Source organism: Bactrocera tryoni, chromosome 2 (genome assembly GCF_016617805.1).
Source record: "Bactrocera tryoni isolate S06 chromosome 2, CSIRO_BtryS06_freeze2, whole genome shotgun sequence".
Taxonomy (NCBI): domain Eukaryota; kingdom Metazoa; phylum Arthropoda; class Insecta; order Diptera; family Tephritidae; genus Bactrocera; species Bactrocera tryoni.
Window position 1 is genome coordinate 76,754,154 of NC_052500.1, and position 18,023 is coordinate 76,772,176.

At 38.3% G+C, this 18,023-nt stretch overlaps 1 protein-coding gene across 6 annotated transcripts; it reads right to left on the bottom strand.

Moving 5' to 3' along the window:
* Positions 1-693: 693 nt before the first annotated feature.
* Positions 694-9,491, bottom strand: LOC120768974 (keratin-associated protein 5-1-like). 6 transcript variants are annotated; one of them, XM_040095776.1, is made up of 6 exons: positions 9,403-9,491; positions 9,202-9,332; positions 8,215-8,924; positions 1,495-2,120; positions 1,159-1,298; positions 694-1,096 (listed from the first exon to the last, which is right to left on the bottom strand). In XM_040095776.1, exons 2-4 carry the CDS (start codon positions 9,307-9,309, stop codon positions 1,664-1,666), a joined length of 1,275 nt encoding a protein of 424 aa, XP_039951710.1. In that variant the 5' UTR covers positions 9,310-9,332; positions 9,403-9,491; the 3' UTR covers positions 694-1,096; positions 1,159-1,298; positions 1,495-1,663. The 6 variants fall into 6 exon arrangements, with proteins under 6 accessions (XP_039951710.1, XP_039951706.1, XP_039951708.1 ...); XM_040095772.1 differs by lacking the exons at positions 694-1,096; positions 1,159-1,298; positions 1,495-2,120; positions 8,215-8,924 and adding exons at positions 5,631-6,029; positions 7,074-7,557 and having other exon boundaries at positions 9,403-9,490; XM_040095770.1 differs by lacking the exons at positions 694-1,096; positions 1,159-1,298; positions 1,495-2,120 and adding an exon at positions 7,473-7,557 and having other exon boundaries at positions 8,147-8,924.
* Between the last annotated feature and the right edge of the window lie 8,532 nt (positions 9,492-18,023).

The following is an 18,023-nucleotide window of genomic DNA, read 5'->3' on the forward strand; positions in this document are numbered from 1 at the left end:
TGGTGGGACATTGAACCAACCGCCAAGAGATGACCCCGTAATGTTGTCATATACATTGTAAAGAAAGTAATCAAAGCAGTGGAGAATTTCGGGCCCCCTATACACCCAGCTTCCATAAGCTTAATGGAAGCCTTTTCGATTCCTGATCTCGATATGAAATTTTAAAGATTTTTCTGAGTCGATCGAGGTGAAAGAAGATTTCAAACAACAAAAAAATAGCATTCTCTATGAACTCTTTGTTTCGAGAGCTACTGGTTCTATTGGATATGAATTTAAAATGGGAGGTTGATTCGACTTCAAACAGGTATAATATGTATTGGAATGATAAAACCTGAGATGATGAGCGGAGAGGCTCCGTTAGTTAAATTTTGATGTTAGGAGATTCGTTTTGTGAACTATAATCCGGTCAACAAACGACACATTTTCAACTGATCATAATGTATTCAACGCTCAGGAATGTGAGCCGTCTCACTAACCTTAGAGTGGGAATGGGTATGCCCGAGGTATTTTATTGCAGTCGTGTGGATTATAAGCGTCACACTTAAACTAGGTTGTTATCCGATTGGTTCGAACAAGTCTGTCGGGATCAACGCTTGGACTGCTGTTGAAAACAACGAAGTCAGCCGAAGAAGCTCATTCACTTACGACTTTATGTTTATAGAGCTAGTGAAAGAAATATATTTTTTTATTCAATGAAGAAGGAAACCACCATCTAGTACTTTATTAACATTTGCTTTTACGAGGAGTTTCGGATGCATCTTGTTAAATCACATATATACATACATATGTAGATGCATCGCTGTTTAAATGCGAACACTAAGGAAAAGCAAATACATAATTTTCGTCGGCGCCAGAAGTTGTGACATTAACCACGCTTGAGTTCCGCTGGAATCGCTCTCGCTTCCTTTATCACAGTGCTATATGCTGTTTGCCTTTACATCATTGAAGCCACTGTTTTGTATGTAAAGTTAGTGTGGTGTGTAAAATGATGTGAAGTGCCGTAAACGACCCGATCAGAAGAAATTGAAAACACCGGCGTACGTCCAAGAGGGCTGTCCGTAGGACATGCCGCCCTGCAATTATTGTCCGTTTAAATCTGAAAGGAAGAGGATCGTAAAAGACGTGCTCGGTTACGATAATTCCGCGTTTCCTACTTACGTAAGAGTTCAGCAGTGCCTGCTAACATAGTCTTCGGCACAAGGAGTGATGGCATAAATCTTGTAATCCATTGCGTTTAACGCACATGCAAGTGCAATGTATACCACAGAGTATACCGCGTGGACGATCGCGCGTGGGTCCTAAAATCAGATAGAGAACCAAAATATCAGAAAATTTAAACACACAGTCGAAAGAGACGGTCGCTCTATATGTGACCACCACCGTTTTGAGTGCCATGTTGCGCGCAAAGCCGCTAGCAAGGTGGGTTTCACGCAGCCGAAATCCACCTTGACAGTTTTGCGCGCATCAAGGTAAATTCGCCATGATGAAACTCACCTTGACAATAGCTAGTTAAGTCACTTTAGGCTTTTTAGATTATTTGGTTTCGCATACGTTCAATTAATTTAGAAAAGGTCCATTCTTCTCCAAAAATAAATATGAAATCAAAATCGAATTATTCGCAAACAAGACTATCATATACATAGGCATGTATATATGTATGTATTTAACACGACGGGCCACAAGGATTGCACGGTGGGCACGGTCCACATGGTGCACACGGTACTTGTGGGCCGCATGGCCCGCATGGGCCACATTGTGTATTCCACGGCGTCGGCGCACATGGATAGCATGTGCCGCACTCGGGCGCTTCGTATGGACATCCTGGCATGCAGGGACTGCAGGCACCGCAAGGTCCGCAGGGTCCACATGGGCGACTACGTCGGCCGCGTGGCCCACAAGGTCCACAACCTAGACAACATGGATCGCACGGCGGTGGTACATACGGACCCGAAGGCATTGTCAAACCACATGGTCCACAATTGGGTATACAGCATGGTCCGCAGGGTCCGCATGGATTACACGGTCCGCATGGCGAGCAAGGGCTGCCACAGGGTCCACAGGGGCCGCAGGGGCCACATGGTCCGCAAGGTCCGCAACAAGAATAGCATGGATCGCACATTCTGATATGTTGTTGTTTTGTTTTTTTTCGAATTCTATAAAAGAGTATTTGTAATTATTATCTTGTTGGAAGCTGTGGTAAACCATGTGACTTACTTCAAAAAGCTGCCTTAAGAGAAAAATGCACAGAAAATTTGGAAGTGTTTAGTTTAAAAATTTTGATCTGAATGAAAAAATATGATATTTGGAAAACTTTGATTAAAATCTGTATGTTATTCCAGAAAGTGATAATTTAATACAACAAGTACAAGAAAACTCATGTATGGTTTTCGGTCCATCTTGGGTCTCAATAATTTGTTAAAGGATCGTGCGTAGTGACAACTAAAAGAGGAACGGTTTGCTGTAGAGTTTACGTGAGTTTACACAACTTCTTTCAGAAGTATTAACCAGCAGTTAAGTTAGGTTAGGTTAAGTTCGTTGGCTGGTCCAGAGGTCGCGCTTGGATTCCTACATGCAATCCCTTGTGAAACCATAAAAATTGAACTTTTGCATCCGATTTTATTCCCACAAGCTTCGTGAGGTAACTAAGAGAACTCCTGTATCTGATCTTATGCCCATAAGCTTCATGGGATGTTAAAGAGTGTGATCTCGTAAATACGTGCGAATGGTTCAGAGATCGCACTTGGACTTTTATTTACAGTCCCATTGTGAAACCATAAAAATAGAACTCTTGTATCCGATTTTATGCTCTTCTGCATCCGATATCACTCCCACAAGCTTCGTGAGCTATCTGAGAATGTGAGCTTCAAAGTGTTTAGGCCTTGACCTCACAAATGCGTGACAATCATGAAGGCAGTGTTCAAGTTTTTCCATCTCGTCTTCTTCCATACAGCTTCTACTGCTCATATTTTTCTGAATTCTCAATTTTGTGAAGCCCGATAAAGCAATTGTCCTTTTTATTTACTATAGAAGATCCTGCGCCCCTTTGTGAACGGACAATATCTGGTGGTGCTTGCTTTCTTAATAGAAGCATGGTTATCTAAAATCGAAGTTAGCTGGTTCGATTGACTATGTATCAAAGAAATGAAAATGTAGATTCAAGCGTGCCCGATTGCAGTGCCACTGACAGATCGTGAAGGGTCTTGACACAATATTTCACCCTCTCTGGTAGAAGTAACGAAATCTGTTGCTCCTCCGCTCGATGAAGCGGTTTCATGCTTATTTGAAAGGAAAGTGCAAGAAGATTAAAATCTACCCATCGACTTTCCTGGCCAGCTTCGAGCCTCACGCTAACAATCAATCTATTCATGACGAAACGACGAAGATATACATATATTGCCTGATCGATAGCACTACTAGTTGGTATACTCGCACTCCTATTTCCAGATATTGCCAAGTGTCAGAGCTACTCGGTTCCATTTTGTGTAGTCCCTCTAATTTTCTAGCTAAAATCGGTATTCGGAAGTCAAGCTTAAAGACCTACAACTTTACAGTACGGTTGACCTCCCGAAATTGTATAAAAAAATACGATTGAGAGCTCGAACGAGCTCAATCGTATTGCCACTGGCAGGTCATGAAGGCTCTTGGCGCAATATTTCACGATCTCTGGCAGGAGTAACGAATATTTTGGGTCCTCTGTTCGTTGTTGCGACTTGATGCTATTTTGAAATGAAACAGCAAAAAGCAGGCCGGGAAGCTTCGAGCAACACGATGAATATCAAAAGAAAACACCACAAAGTATATAGTCTAATCTATAGTACGACAGAATATATTTAGTACTAAATGTCTTTCGTTGATTGGTATCCTCGTATTTTCAGATATTGTGAAATTTCAGACCTACTCGGTTCCATTTTGTGCAGTCCCTCTAACTTTCGAGCGAAGAGCAATATACGGTATGAAGTATGTTGTCTTAGATATCGTCGTTTCATAAAAAACTCGAATACCATCTAGCTTAAAGATTCTTTACTCTACGGTAATAGTACGCTTACTCTCCAGGGATAGTAAAAAATATGATTTATCAATGGAACTTGTAAGTTTATTTGTAAAAATTTGAGCAACTGGATGAGTTTATATGAAAATTGGATGTTTGAATGTTATTGTTAAGGTTCATATTTGTGCCGGAGTTGATGCTGTCCACAGATCTGAGGTCCTTATAGTGCAGCGATTATAAACAACCTATTTTACAAGATAAAAGTTATAGAATTAGGTTCCGAAATGTATACTTTCCATCTAACTTACATGAGTACGAGCTGGGTGTATTGAGGCAATTCCACATTTGTGGAAAGAGTACACGACTTCTTATAAGTTTTCCACTGCAGCTAAATGTTGGTGAGTAAGTCAACGCATATGGTTTTCCACAGCCACAAGAGCATGTCTTACAACCAGAGTCTTCGCATGATGAGCATTGCACATTTAGTAGGCATGGTCCCAGACCACAACCGATACATGAAGGCCACGTACTAAAGCCTGGATTGCACATGGTGAGTTGGTACTATCTGAACTCCTTAAATTGAAACGAAGACTTGGTCTCGGTGCTGTTTGGAGCGCTTTTTTAGACGAATAATTTAGAGTTTAGTCATTGCAGTCGGTTTGCCGGATGAAGTGTTGATTAAAAGATTGAATTTTCGTATACACAAAAACGGATTTATTTCGTATTATGATTTAAGCAGCTAGGTGCCATTGATTAGTAGTTTAAAATTAAATTCGAAAGACAAAGTTCATATATCCTGGTGGATACCAATTATTCTGATTATACCAGGCCTCTGGGTACAAGTATTGACAATATGGGTTAAGTTAGGTTGTGGGGTTGATACAAAATCGATGCATCTCACTTGGACAGATTTTAGGCCTTTGTATTACGCATAAACTCCTAACACAAAAGGTGGATCCTCATCAATCAATGCCAGCAACTTCGCTAGGATTGCCACAGGTGTGCGTCTACCTAGGTATGACAAAAGCTGGAAAACAGATAAGGAAATGACTAGATTATTCCACCTCGTCTTCATCCATATACATAGCTTTGGCAAAGAACAACTGACAGTATTTAGCAGCCCAGCGTGTAAACCTATTCGGAAGTGTCCAGACAGAATATTTTTAATTGTGGTGAGATTGCCTTTGCCAATAACTTGGATCACCTCTTACGGTTCACTCTGAGCCAGAGGGATTTCGCAGTCAAATAATTTTTGGTCGCTGACCAGCCCGTGCTGAGCTCACTTTCGATCAATACCACCGCTAGAACGCAAGAGGACATCGGACATTAAGGAACTTTTACAAAAGAAGATATTCTAAAGATTAGTCAAGGTTGGTTTATTGTTCCAGGTTTCTTTCTAGTCTTTCAAGCGAGTTTCAGTAAAACGTTCCAAAACTCGTCTTCCATCATCAGTTTAATACGAAGAAGATACTTCAACTCGTAACCACCACACGAAAGTAGTTCGAGGTAGTAATATTCTTCAGGATAGTTTTTTGAAATTCCAATATCATAAAGTGCAACACTTACCACCAAATATCAAACATTTCGAGTAAAGTCGACAAGAAAATTGCATTGTTATAGAGTTTTAATAAAAATAGCCACTACCAAGCTTTTATTAAAAAAAGAAAAACAAAAATTTTCGAAAGTTTGTCAAAGTACTTAAACGTGAAAAGGATGTCTCGCACTGAATTTAATGAAACTCCTCACTTCCTTTTTTTCTTGCTCTCTTTCGGTCTTTTCTTCGTTTTACATCGTACTTTTCTCTTTGCGTACGCATTTTTAGTTAACGTGTTCCCATTGGAATCTCTCGTAATTGTGGAATTTTTGATATATATACATTTATAATGGGACTGCAGCGTCCAAATCGTTTCCATTTCGATGCCTTCGCGCGAGTATTGGATTCGTTACACAACAACAATAATGTATTGTTGTCATTATCCTTTATCAGTCGTAAAAGTAATCTGCCTTAGCTTCCTTCCTTAGAATAATATTTAAAAACCACCTGTGTCGGAGAAGAGAAAGAGAATAGAGAGAATCCGTTAATATGCTGATATAAACAACTACTTACAAAACGCTAAGAAACTCAGAGAGAGAGAGAGAGCGACAATAAAAACGAGAGAGAAGAGCAACAATAGGTAGTGGTACGATACAACTCTGCTGAATGTGGAACTTGGCGATTTTCATTAAAAAGTTAAATCAAATTTAAAACGGAGAACACAGAAGTGTCGGTTACACGTAGCTTCATCAAGAGACATTCTCAATAAGAATCGCTGTAGCGAACAAGATCTTCTCACAACGTGTACAGTTACTTCGAGCTTTCACACTTTAGCGACTACGCGAAGATTGCGCCTGCCAAGTTTGGAATAAGATATATCGGTGTGTTGTCCCATTGTATACTGATTTTCTGGCTTAGGGCCATAGCTAAATCCAATTATGCGTAAACCTGACGGTAAATTCCCTTAAAAAAGAAATGCGGAAAAAGTTGGATTTAAAAGCAGAAAAACTGACGAGATTTATTAAGAAACTTTGCGTGGGATTAAGATTGCTTTTCACTTAGCTGTAGTGAAGAGAACGCAAATGCTGGGATGACTACAGTAGAGGTCACTGACTTTTGAAATTAGTATGAAAAGTCGAGCGCTGAAAACAAGCAGAGCTTCGGAGCTCCAGAATCCCACATTGCTGACAACCGAAATTCAAAGAAACTTTCAATTTCAAATTGGAATGAAGAGTCGAGCCCTGAAAACAACATTTATAAAGAGCTGCGTAGAGCTTCAGAGCTCCGGCATGCCACATTGCTGAGTAATGAAATTCAAAGAACGTTCGGACTTTTAGTATATCTGGAACCCCACATTGCTGGCTACTTTAACACAAAGAAGAAACTGGAAATCACCTCGTACATAAATCTCCTATTGAACAATTCAAATAAATGGATTTGCAGTTCGAAATGTTAGAACTTTTCGAAAGGTAACCCCCCTTTTGTTTGACGATCCTCAAAAAAACTGATTCGGAACTAAAACTAGTAACGTAACTAATTTGGAATACTTACATGGATATGTTGGAGGCGTATTATTACAATTCCACACACACGGATTTGGGACACCAGCTTCCACAATTGGTGGACAACAGCCTGGTGCCGGTGGACATGGTATCGGAGCTGGTGCACCACATGGTGGATTCGATGCACCACAACAAGCAGTATCACAACACGGAGAACATGACGGCCCACAGGGACCACAAGGACCACAGGGTCCACATGATGGGCCACACGGTGCACAACCACCACAGGCTCGCGCACATAATGCGGCGGTTTCCTTGCAACGCATTCGTCTATTATTCACACCCATTGTCATATTGGCATAGCGCAGTGGAAACGAGGCTGGACAGCAATTCGGAACGGGGAAGCACATACATGCAGCACGCCCCTGGCAAAGCGATCGCGGACATCGGTCTTGCAAGCCATTTCTTTTGATACAGTCGCAGGTAGTGTACATAATTCCACAACGCAATTCGCGACTACGACACGCTCTAGGCTAAAATGTGTGAAGTGTGAGAGAGTTATGAGAGAAGAAAAGAAAAAAAGGAAAAGTGTGCATGTGTGTGTGCGGGGAAGAGAAGAAAACAAATGACACTCATTAGACTGGTGGTGGTGAGCATACTGTTATCGTAACCTCGTACGGCGCAAACCATATCAAGGTGGGTTTCACGATAATAGAATCCACCTTGATAGGTTTGCGCGCATCAAGGTAAATTCGACATGAAACTCACCTTGATAGTGGCTAATTAAACGAAATTTTGATCCAAAATATATAATCCCAATGTTTGAAGCTTGTATAAAATGTTGGTATGTGAACGAATCTCAAAAGTTGTTTGTATCAAAATTAATTATTTCTAAAACATTCGTCTTAATACTATTAAAGTTTGTTGGGTTTGCATAAATTGCTTTCTTTTTGGTCTTGAAATGGACCACAAAACTTAAATGGCGTGCGCAAAGCGCTTATGATCCGCAAGAGCCGTTCGCTGGCATTGTCGGACATGCGAATGCCGTTTCATCTTCGGCCGCCTCGAATGGACCACAAGCGCCTCCACCACCGCCAGGACCAAAGCAGCCGGGAGGCATACCACAAGGTCCACATGGTGCACAATTTGGTACGAAGCAAGATGTACCGCAAGGTCCACAAGGTCCGCACGGACCACATGGTCCGCATGGTCCACATGGTCCACAAGGTCCGCAAGGGCTGCACGGTCCACAAGGGCCACAAGGTCCACAAGGGCCGCAAGGTCCGCGGCACGGCGAGCAAGGTCCACAAGGACCGCAAGGTCCAGACGGCTTGCACGGGAAGCATCCGTTCGGTTCACAAATTGGATATTGATTGGTCGAAAAGCATGGCAATGCACCGCAGGGTCCGCACGGTGAGCACGGTCCCATTGGACATGGTGGACATGCTACGCTCGGCTTGTAATTAATCGGTCCGGTGGGATAGCAACAATATTCACGTGGCGGCGGTATATCAATTGTTTGCGGCTTCGGCTGGCATAATATCGCTTGGCATACTTCGCGCGGTTCGCATATACGTTTCGGATAGCAAACCACATAGGGATCGGGCACCATCGATGGATAGTAGATCACCCTTGGCTCGCGGACCATCTGTGAGACCCACGTTAATTTTGGTACTTTTATGACACGTGTTGTATCCACAACTTTGGGTATGGTTATTTGGCGACAACGATTAACAACCATCGGTTCTGGTACTATTTTCTCATTGAAGACGACACGCTTGCGACAGATCAGTCGTGGCGGTTGTTGTACTGTTATGCATTTCGGGCATGGCGGCGGTACGCGTGGCGCACACTGCGGTAGCGCATCCAAATGGGCGCCTGTATAGCATTTTGGCGAGCACTATCCGATTTGAGGTTAAATCCGTGCCAGCGTTAATCCAAACGAAGTTTTTCCAAACATGATTTTGTTGTTGATCGCCCGTGTTGAGTTGTTGTTCCAATTTAATTTAGATTTTTATTAGCAATTGTTGGTTCGCAATTTTTTGTGGTTGTGGTTGGTTGTTGGTTGGAGTGGAAGAGCAAAAAATGTGAAATTTCTGTTTGCTACACAATTTCGAGGCAAAGGAAATTTGCAAAAGCGTGTTGACGACGTGTTGTTGTCAACGCCGTTGACTTACCTCAAACGGTGCACAGCATGGATCGCAGGGGCTACAGGGCCCGCACGGCCCACATGGGCCGCAAGGCGATGGACACGGTCCGCAGGGAGAGCAGCAAGGGTCGCACATTTTGAGACGTGTTTTTTAAATTTCTGCAAATGAAAGCGCATAGTCGTTGAGGTTTGGACTCTAAACCATGGTTATTGCCAATAAAATACTTACTTTTTAACTTTTTAAAGAAAATAAGTTCACTTGAAATTTAGATACAGCTAAAAGGGCTGAAAATTTAGAAATGAATGAAAAATTTTTGATAGAACTTTTTGAAATTTAATTTATTTTGCCATGTCTACGTGTACTAAATGTACAGAGTGTTTTCAGCACGAGGTGGTGGTGGTGGTGAGGAGTTCTAAGGGATACTAGATTAAATGAATTCTGGTCGATGAAACTTTGAGTTCGTGGAGCAAGGGCGCGCTAATCGCTGAAATATGTACAGTGACACTTTTAACGGATGGGCTCGTGTGCAGCCGTCCAGCGGGTTCGAAGCATTGATTTAATGTCTTAAAAACTGCAGAAAATGTCTGCTGAATGCCTTATCTTTAGGCACAAAGAGCTCTTAAGATTTGTTCATAATTAGCGTTTTAGACTCTTCAGTATTGTATTGGCTTATTATTTATATCCTGAACGGGGTATATTAAGTTTGCAACGATGTTTGCAATATCCAGAAGGAAATGTCGGAGAAAAAAGCTCACAGAAATTGTAATTGAATTCCGCTGGTAAACGATATTTCATGTTGAAGACCCTATAAAGTATATACCTATATAAATGATCAGCATTACGAGCTGAGGCGAGTTAGCCAGGTTCGTCCTCCAATCTGTATACCTCATACGCGAACTGGTCACTCCGTTTTTGAGTTAATGATTTAAAATTTTGCACTTATTCTTTTCTCCCCAAGAACCTGGTCATTTGTTGGAACATCCGATGTTCTACAACCATAGCAAATATGTAGCGTCATACAAACGGACCGGTTATTATATTTTCGATGTAGCTGGAGTTAATATCTTTGAAGGTATACGATTAAGCATCCTTAAATGTTTTTCAAAGCTTCTTTAGCGAGGGGATCTGCTAGCTAATTTCCATTGTCGCCCCTAGGTCCACAGATTCATGCTAGTAGGATATTATTTTCAATGACAACCCAATTAAGCATTCCTATGCACTTCTGTAGCATTGTTGAATTGTTTTCCAGGGTCGAGATTGCCTCAAGTGCCCCTTGACTATCACTGAGAATGACAATTCATTTCCCTTGGTAGTTTATCTCTAGAATATTCTCTACCAAACCGCTTATAGCATAGATCTAAATTTTTGAAAATTCCTGGAAATCTACCTATGAGCACTGACAGTTTGGTAATTAGTTTAACTATACTAGTTCGAATTCCATCTGCCGTTTTCGAGTCGCCTGTATACCATTGCATTGCGCTTCTACGAAGTTACGCCTTAAGGTTGGTGTCATGCCATTCACCTTTATAGTCCAGGGAGGCATTTAATCCCTTAAATTCTCTAGGCAATGGCGTCTCCAGGAAATAGTGCCAACGGTAGTCTCATTGTAATTATATTTTGTTCCTAAGCGTTTATTAGCATGTTCTTAACATGTCCTTTTGACTGCAGACCTACAATCTTTACGTCATCCCTACAACCATATGGAGCGGAGTGAGGTCAATTTATTAAGAATACTGAAACAAAAATGTTATTACTAGAGAATGTCTAATTTCTTTCTATTCAGAACATTGAATAAATCTTAGGGAAGGAATCTGTTTCTTTCTCTCGAGTAGTGGAAAGTTACAGGCTTAAGTCCATTATTTTTTTGACAGAATTTGTGGAGTTAAAGTTTCTTTTATCTGTGGAAAATCGAATACGTATCTTTTCTTGGCTATTACTTCCACTACTAATCTGGTCCCCACTATTCTGTTACTATTCTGGCAGTAATAGCCAAGATAGGATAAGTAATTGGAACTCTCAATATACATATTTTATGTAGTGTTTGGGTTTAGTTTGGTAGATAAATCTTCGTTGATGCTTTACACGTTCCTAATAGACTTTCTTGGAAAAGCATGTATAAGAAGTCCGATTATGTAAAATATGGTGTTAGTGCTTCTTAGAATCGCAGGCTTTTCAAAGCAAACGGATTGTTGCCTGATACATATGTATACTTATAAGGTTATACTTTTGTTGAAGATCTGACTGCTTTTCTGAGCCGCTTCGTTTATGTGAAAACACTCGACTTTTACAATGCTTGGCGCGTGGTGCTAAGCTGCGAATTTATATTTTTTCTAAACGTCGAGGTTTCGAGGATGTCAAAGGCAAGATCGAGGTACTAAGCCATATAAGATTTGCATTGAAGGTTTACCCGCTTTCTGCCGAGTCTCTAGTCCTTGTTTTGACAAAACATTATCCCATGCGGTACTGTAGCGAGCCTTTCATGGGAATAAAAATGCATTAAGTACTGAAAAACTGAAAAATAATAATTTCGATTTTCATGTATCTGCACTCACAAATCTCATTAACAAGAAAAACACATAAGTCGAAATTACAGCTTTCTCTCCATTGCTCCAAAAATAAAAACTAAAGCCATTGTCTTTACGCTCTTGAGCTTATTCACCACACCAGCAAGCCTCCAGCCACAATGCGCTCCACCAAAGTGATCGTCATTGAGATCGCAACATCAATTCCAGCTTCTTAAATACAACTTCAAATACCGTTGGCTCAGTTCGTGTTCGGCGCCCGTTGGTTACAGTTTGTGGATTCGGAAAATAAAATACAGATTCTTGTGCAAGTGAAGTGAATGGCTGGAGAAGAGCTTGATTGAGGTTAGGTGATAAGCTAAAAATATAAAAAAAATCAACTTTTCTATGCAAAAGTGGGAATAAAAAGATAATTGTGGATAAATAATAATAAAATAAACGTGGAAAAGTAATATTTTATGACAAAGAATTGTGGAAACTGTGCAATTGAAGCGATCGAAAGTTAACGGGGTCAACCGGAAGTGACATCACGAGTCTTCGTATATAAGTGCAAGGCACTCAATTCTTAGTTTCGGTATTTTTGAAAGTATTTAAGAAGGTTTTCGATACTTTTGAAAGCAAAAAGTGATTTTTGAAAAAGTTTTGAAAGGAATAAAAAATATTTTTTGAAATCATAAAAGTTAATAAAAAAAATTTCTTGTGCTTTTAACGGTTTATTGTGTGACTTCGAATTGATTATTGTGTTTTAATATTAATTTTATAAAATTATGGAAAGTTTTTCCTAGCATCGTTGTTAAAAATATTTATTTTACTAACTTTTAAAAAAATATATTCCATCGTTTCCTCAATTGTGCTTCAAAAACTTTGGTTTTCTTTGCATTCGCTGGCGCAGCGAGCGAGTTTTTTGTGATAAAGCCATCTAGTTTGCTAATAAAAAGTTCATAATGTTATCAAGCGCACAAACTAAACGAAAGCCGAGAAACTAAAATTAAAATTCGGCGCTGTCCTCTTCTAGTCGCATCCGCTTGATTGCGTCGCTGGCTGTGTTAGAACTCGGAACTCGGACTTAAAGTGTCTTGAAATATTTTCGGCATTCTTATCAGCTGCTGTTCACCGCTATACATATGTACATATTCACAGTTACTATGAACAGCTGATGACACATATATTTATAGCATTTATTTACATACATACAAACACAGTGTGAGAGTGCCAGCCGGCCGCCGGGCCAGATAAGCGGCGCGCTTTATCAATCAAATAGCTTTTTAGTCTCATTTATTCTAAAAAAATTGTATTTATTTTTAATTACCGGAATTGCTGTAAGCCTCTTTGTAGTTTTGTCGCTTTGGGTCGCGTGCCAAAGTGGTGAAATAGTTTTTGTGTCTTTTGAGCTCCTTCGGCACCTTAGGCTAGGTCAGTGTTTGGCGCTGATAAGCTCGATTGGCTTATCAAAGAAGGTGGAAAAACTGTGTCAGTGGCGTGCATATTGAGTGTGACAATTAGATTTATGTCGTCATCTATGTTTATATACATACATATAATTCCCACGCTTATCGCGCGAAATGAAAAATGTTTTGAAAAAAATATGAATAAAAAAAGCTAACATTTTGTAATAATGTAATTTAAATTAACTGAAAAAAAAATAAAGATAAAGATTACAAATAAGATTACAAAGAATGGAAAATAAAATAATAAAACGTAATAATTTTAAAATCAACCTGTAGAAAACCGAACTAACAGCGCGGTTGTTATGGCAAAAATTCAGCTCTGCAGCTCTAATTACTTTCTCCAGCAGTATATTCAAGAAGTCGCACCATAACGAGTCGCCTTGTCTGAAACCTCATTTGGTATCCTCTTTTTGTCGATCTTCTTTTCACCAAGATTCGGCACATTATGAATATCTGGTGAGGTTTTTTTTTTTATTTTCATGGCCTGAAGCCACACCGATAAGGTTCGATCAATTTGTGGACGGTTTTGTTGAGGAGGGTTATTCCACGGTAGTTGGCGCGGATTGTGGTGTTTCCCTTTTCGTGGATTGGGCAGAGTACACTTAAATTCCAATCGTTGGGCATGCTTTCGTCCGACCATATTTTACAAAGAAGCTGATGCATGCTCCTTATCAGTTCTTCGCCGCCGTGTCTGAATAGCTCGGCCAGTCCAGGCAATCCATCGGCCCCTGCCGCTTTGTTGTTCTTCAGACGAAATTCTTTATGGTCGGGCAATGGAACGTCTGCTCCATCGTCAACGATTGGGTAATCGTGTTGACCATTGTAGACTATTCCTCATATTTTTGACATTAAACTTTAGTATATCCAATATTATTGCTTCAGTTACTTTTGCCAAGATATCTTACATTTGTATTAATTGATACACGTTTATATGGTATAAGACTAACGGGATGTTTGAAAATCTTATATTAGGTATATGAGAGATAAGGCTAGTATTGACCCGATTTTATATATTTTTGACAATCCAACATACTCCAAACAGAATATAATTATTCCTGAGTTTCACTAAGGTAACTCACATACCATCGCCAATATCTATCAAATAAAAGTATGAAATGAATATTTAAAAATATTTCCGGTAAAAACTTAGCACAAGGGTCTCCATAATTTGGTAACTGGGGGCTTGAACTGTTAAAGTCCGATTTTGGGAGTTTTTACACCTTGATAGCATGAATTTAAAGCACAACAAGAAAAAACGTTAACTTCGATTGCACCGAAGCTAATACATATACCCTTCATAGGTGCATTTCTTTTAGTATCTATGTGTTCAGTTTATACGGAAGATTATATTATCACTTTAAGCAGTTATCCATGTCAAATTTCGTGAATAGACCACGTCAAATGCAAAAGTTTTCCATACAAGCACTTGATTCCGATCGTTTGGTTTGTATGGCAGCTATATGCTATAGTTAACCGATCTGAACAATTTCTTCGGAAATTACGTAGTTGCCTTAGGAAATAACGTATACCAAATTTCGTGAATATATCTTGTCAAATGCAAAAGTTTTCCATACAAGCACTTGATTCCGATCGTTTGGTTTGTATGGCAGCTATACGTTATAGTTAACCGATCTGAACAATTTCTTCGGAAATTACGTAGTTGCCTTAGGAAATAACGTATACCTAATTTCGTGAATATATCTTGTCAAATGTGAAAGTTTTCCATACAAGAACTTCATTCCGATCGTTCAGTTTGTATGGCAGCTATATGTTATAGTGGTCCGATATCGGCAGTTCCAACAAATGAGCAGCTTCGTGAAGAGAAAATGACGTTTGCATAATTTCAAAACGATATCTTAAAAACTGAGGGACTAGTTCGTATATATACAGACGGACAGACAGACAGACGGAATGGCTAAATCGACTCAGCTCAACATACTGATCATTTATATAGGGTCTCCAACGCTTCCTTCTGGGCGTTACAAACTTAATATACCATATACATTATATATAAGTTCATACATATATTCGGGGTATAAAAATAGTGCTGAGTTTTGACCCAATATATTAATTGGTGCTTGATGTGTATACTGAAAAGGGTAAGAATCATATGGAAATTATACATAATTGTGCTGTATGGCAAGAAGGCGTGGTTGTGGTTCGATTTCACCCATTTTCGCCCTGAAACATAGGAATATTTACCAATTTTTTTTAGAATCGGTTGAGTAGTTCCGGAGATATGGGATTTCACCGAAAAGTGGGCGGTGCCACGCAAATCGTCCAAATTTGACATTCACGCCTATTACACCCCCAATTATCATCCCGCATATAAAAGTTTAATGTCTCTGACACATTTACTTATTGCTTTCACTCTTTTACTAGTTTAACAAAGTAACAAACCCGTTATATGGGAGTTGGGCGGAGTTAGAATCCGATTTCATCCATTTTCAAAGGGCCCACATTTTACAAATTTTCAAACCACAAGTGAATGTGATATGTAGAACCAATTAACAGCTTTGTATCTTAATTTGTTGCTTAGTTAAGGCAAATTTGGGTTTTCGATTGAAAGCGTTTTGTGAGCGTAGTAGTGACCCGATTAAGGGGGTACTCTCATGTGAACGCATACATTTTACCACTTTTTAGGAAAATTTTTTTATGCGACAACAAAATTTAATCATTTTAATTTTTTGATATATTTTTATTTGTATTTTGAAATGTACAAAAAATATTTTTTTCGTTTTTTACATTTTTAATATATATGTATATTTTTTTTTAAATCAAAGTAGTCCCCAACAAAAAAAAAGTAGTTCACTGGTCATGGTGATAGCGGCTGTTCATGTTGTCTGAAATAAAAAAATCTAATGGATTATTTTTCAGTAGTTCTGCGGCTGTCGTTCCTACCAAATATAATCAATTTCATTATAAAAAAAATGTCGAACTTCAAAAAGAAGTCACGAAAATCTAGTTTTTTTTCGTTAAAAATCGTTTAAAAAAACATGAAAATATTTTCGAAAATAAACAATTCTGGTAGCGACGATAACTATAAATGTTGGATACTTTTTTTTTAGGACCCTGACAGTTTTAGAAAATGATGATTCGAGAAAAATGCAGACTTGTCATGGCGCCTGGTAGACAGTCACTTACGACACGTCGGCGACTATGAGCTGTAACTTATCAAATACTATGAATTTCGGTTTGAATTTTTTTTTTGAATTTTGAAAAAAAAAACAAAATCGATTTTTCGAAGTGATAACATGAGAATACCCCCTTAAGCACATCGAAAGAACTAAGTTTATCTTTTAGAAGCGCAGCCGAATGCCGCCAGTGCAGAAAGGATTCGACGCGAAGCAATATATTTTTTGTCTCTACTATTAATACAATATATAGTGCCACACATATACCATATGTATGAAAGAGGTGCCTTTTTTGAATTTTGAGATTTTAAAATCGGAAACCAATAAAGAAAATTATAAAAAAATAAAAGAAATTTAAATAAATACAAATTAATTAACATGTGCATATTCAGTAGTAGCATATTATATGTATATCTAGATCTTATTGCAAAAAATCAAATAATCTTAAAAAAAAATAACTATATGTGTTTATAAAAAATTAACAAAGCCAAAAAAAAAAATAAATAAATAAATAAAAACTAATTATAAGAAATAATTGAACATTATTAAAGCAAATATTACTGAAGTGACTCATAAACTGATTAAAAACTAAAAAAAAAAACAAATAAATATCGATATTAAAAAATAAAAATATTCATACAATATTTATTGGTACATAAAGTGAAAAAAAATGCTATTTAACACGTTAAATACAAAAAACTGTATCTGTTATTTGACACATTTTATTAATACTGTAATATTTTCTATTATATATTTCTATATTTTTTTTTATATATATTTTTATTTTCTTTTTTATAATTTCCATCCACATAAACAAAATTTGATACAATTAAAGTGTCAATCCCAACAATGAAGTGCGACTATTTTTTAACTAAATTGTGAAATTGTGCTAACTTTTAAATTAAAATTTGTGTTTTGATGCGCTGAATTCACCATACATTTAGGTGAATCAGTCCGGCATCAGAGGTACTTCAAAACATGAAATTCCCATGGAATGTTATGTTGCGAAATCATCATTTAACTGGACTCACGGAAATTGGCTTCTGCATTGGTTTTGCTTTGACTCTACTGGCTACTCATTTACCAACTGCAAGAGCAGCGCAACCAAGTGATGGTGAGTATTGCTTTACAAGTTAGAGATATATTTTGGAATAATGTAGACCAAAATAATAACTCGAAAACCGTGATATTATGTCCGTTAAACTAATTAAAACCTTTAGATTGGTACAACTTCGAGTGCCATACTAACCTTTGGGTTGTATACGTATCCGAGTAGCAATCAACATTTCTCATTACGTAGAGTCCTTCGGTAGATTTACGTTTTCGAAATTGATATTCGTAGCTTTTTATGTGATTCCTGTGTTGCTAAAAACCTATCAAAGAAGCAATTATAGTGTACTGTAGAGCTTAACCAGAAACACTGTTCTACATAAGAGTTGGGATATGATCTCTTATGTGCTTTAAACCGGTACATCCAATAGATCTTTTCCATACCCAAACTTAGGTTTTGGTATTTCTTTCAATACAAAATGAAAGCCATTTTTTCTGAAACAAATTGCACTGCCGAGTGCCTTAAAAATCAAAATTAATATCAAAATTATTTTTCCGTCGATCATTATTTGACAATTATATAATATAATTACAAATATAAGGAGATCGTATAAAATTTTCAAGGCGATCGGTTAACCGTTTTGAAGAAGTGATAAGCATGCATGAACTTCTTTGTAGAATATGGTCAGACGAAT